Below are 2,508 nucleotides of genomic sequence, written 5' to 3'. Positions count from 1 at the left end.
AACACTTGAAAGACACCAATATAAATCAGGGAATTGTTATATCTCTGTATAAAATTGGTACGTGTGCGTCTATGCAAACAGCTATCGTGTGGAAACAGAAGTAGTTTATTATAAAATACGGAAGATAAACTAATACATCATCTACATTCAACTATGATCTATGTAGTAATCATCGCATCTGCTCATGAGGATAGCCACAGGCGATAAAGGACCAATAGAAATATTCTAAAGAGCCGAGATATATATTTGGTTGCGGCTAATTGGCATTTAGTCTCGATGATCGTTTTCTTCCAAACTTTAAGACATCGCATGCAATACTGATATATATGAAACGGAGGCCTTCATGATCTAGAAAAATCATATTAAGTGATAATAGCGTGAAAGGGACGCGTGAAAAGCGCGTGAATATATCAAATAATTCTTTAGAGAGTTAAATCTTCCCGATAGAAAACTATTTTATATTAAAACGAACTTTATAGTAAATATCGAAAAAATCACTAAAAATGTGTATCTCTCTCACTTGACATCAAATCGTAGAAAAGAAAAGTATATCGGTCATTTGAAATGAACGTCAAGAATTAGGTGGTTAACACGAGCAGGATTTTAATAACGGAGACTTCACAAAAGACTGGAATCTTACGCTCGTAAATTTTTCCAAAGACAGATCCATTATTTTCCCGGCCGTGATGGTAAGACACTTTTGTGACCTCAACATAATAAGCAAGATGACTTTGCTCTGTTCGGGCTTCAAATCGTACCAGACTGAGTTGTAGGACGCGTGGCTGATCATTTTACTCTAAAGTAGAGTGTCGTAAGAACGTCGTATTGTCAATAAACACGAATGAACGTAAATTGACATACAATCATCATTCGTATTGTAGTATTACGATCAATAACTATAACTCAAAAATAGCGTTAGTAAAAATATGTGTGAAGAAGAACAGACTTATACCGAGAGAAGAACGGACTTATAACGAGATCGTACTGTATAGAATGAATTATAGGGACGATGAAATCTCTAAGTAAGAATGAGGCCTAAGGGAATCAATTGTGCGGTTCCGACCTTAGTGGTGAGGTATTCTCCACAAAAGCAGAACATAAATGCCTCGACCATGGCGGCCATGTAAAACATCGCAGCTTTTATCAGAACTTTATTGTCGATCGATCCAACTTCCTGTGATTTGCTAATTTTCTGCAACATCAAACTTACTATGAAGGGATGAATGTAGATATCGCGCTTTTTCACGAATAGTCACTTACTGTCACCAACATGTATCCCAAGCAGCACATTACCAACGAACTTAACATGAATTGTATCAGTGCGATGTAACAGAAAATTCTCTCAATCTTCTCGGAGAAGGAAATGATCTTTTGATGCTTGTTTACCAATTCGCCCGCGGTGGAGGACGTCAAGCGTTGGTTACATTTGCTGGAGGAAAAATCGTTCAACGCGTCGCATAGGATTTCTATTTGGCCGCATGCGTGAAAAACCTGGAAATGGTCGTTATTTAGATATTCGAACAAAAAAGGCACAGTCGCGAGGACAGGAACCACTAATGGACATACAGAAGAAAACAGTGGCGTTGTATCAGTAGAAATTTGTTAACAACGCCAGAATTTAAGATCAAGAAGTGTAAAGTGTAAAGGTGAACTTTTTGCTTTAACATTATACGGAGAAAAAGTCCAATTGTATTAACCAGAAAAGGGACAATCAAATGTATTATGGTTAAAGAAATATAACTTCTGATTCTTTTGATTCTAATGTGGCCCTCATAAACAGAAATTCTGTTTTCTTCAACCATCATGCACTTTGTTATTCCTCTTCCGGTTAATACAACCAGATTTCTTTTTCCGCGTTATTGAAATAATAAATCACAAAATATTTTAATAATTTCAATATTAGTTTTAACAATATACTCATTACGTTGATAAGATTTGTTCCAATTATGACGCTGTTGATTATTTTTATTGGTACAACACTTCTGTACGAGTAATATTCTTTCGTAGATTCTCACTCACGAACGTGATGACCAGCGAGTTCATCATGCCGTTCAAACTTGCTGTCGACATCATATGTATGAAACTCAGGCATTGAACGATTTCATACCGCGGTGACTGATTGCAGTCGAACGGCAGTTGCATCTTGATCGTAAACTCGCGAATTTGCGTGCCGTCCTCGTCGACGTTGTTCTGGCTGATTTGCACTAGAATAGATATGAAGAACGCAACCGCTGTTGCGACTTGAACGCCAATACTTAAATTGCAAAAACGTCGCGATAGAGTAGCCTTATCGNGCGGCTTCCTTCCAATCCGTGGCTATAATAGCTAGAACATCATTAAATATACTGCGACAATTTACTCTACTTTGTGTGTTGTGCGACGATGAATGAGCGATTTGCATTGAGCTGGTGACGAGTGAGTCCCGTGATGAAACTTATTCTCTCAGTATTAAGCGATACAAATAAAGTTATCTAGTTCGTTCTGTAGTACCTAAAATTCCTAAATATA

General features: G+C 37.3%; 1 protein-coding gene across 1 annotated transcript; it reads right to left on the bottom strand.

Annotated features, from left to right (window-relative positions):
• Nucleotides 1–288: 288 nt before the first annotated feature.
• LOC106749939 (odorant receptor 4-like) lies at nucleotides 289–2,316 on the bottom strand (the record flags this gene model as incomplete). The annotated part of the gene is made up of 5 exons (XM_014629916.1): nucleotides 289–348; nucleotides 641–796; nucleotides 1,064–1,192; nucleotides 1,261–1,491; nucleotides 2,020–2,316. Coding segments are annotated over 5 exons (864 nt in total), but the record flags the coding sequence as incomplete, so codon positions are not given.
• Nucleotides 2,317–2,508: the final 192 nt, after the last annotated feature.

The sequence above is a fragment of the Dinoponera quadriceps genome, unplaced genomic scaffold (genome assembly GCF_001313825.1).
Source record: "Dinoponera quadriceps isolate SergipeBrazil2010 unplaced genomic scaffold, ASM131382v1 scaffold4639, whole genome shotgun sequence".
NCBI lineage: Eukaryota > Metazoa > Arthropoda > Insecta > Hymenoptera > Formicidae > Dinoponera > Dinoponera quadriceps.
The sequence above is the reverse complement of the archived record's forward strand: the minus strand, read 5'-3'. Positions and strand labels throughout refer to the sequence as shown.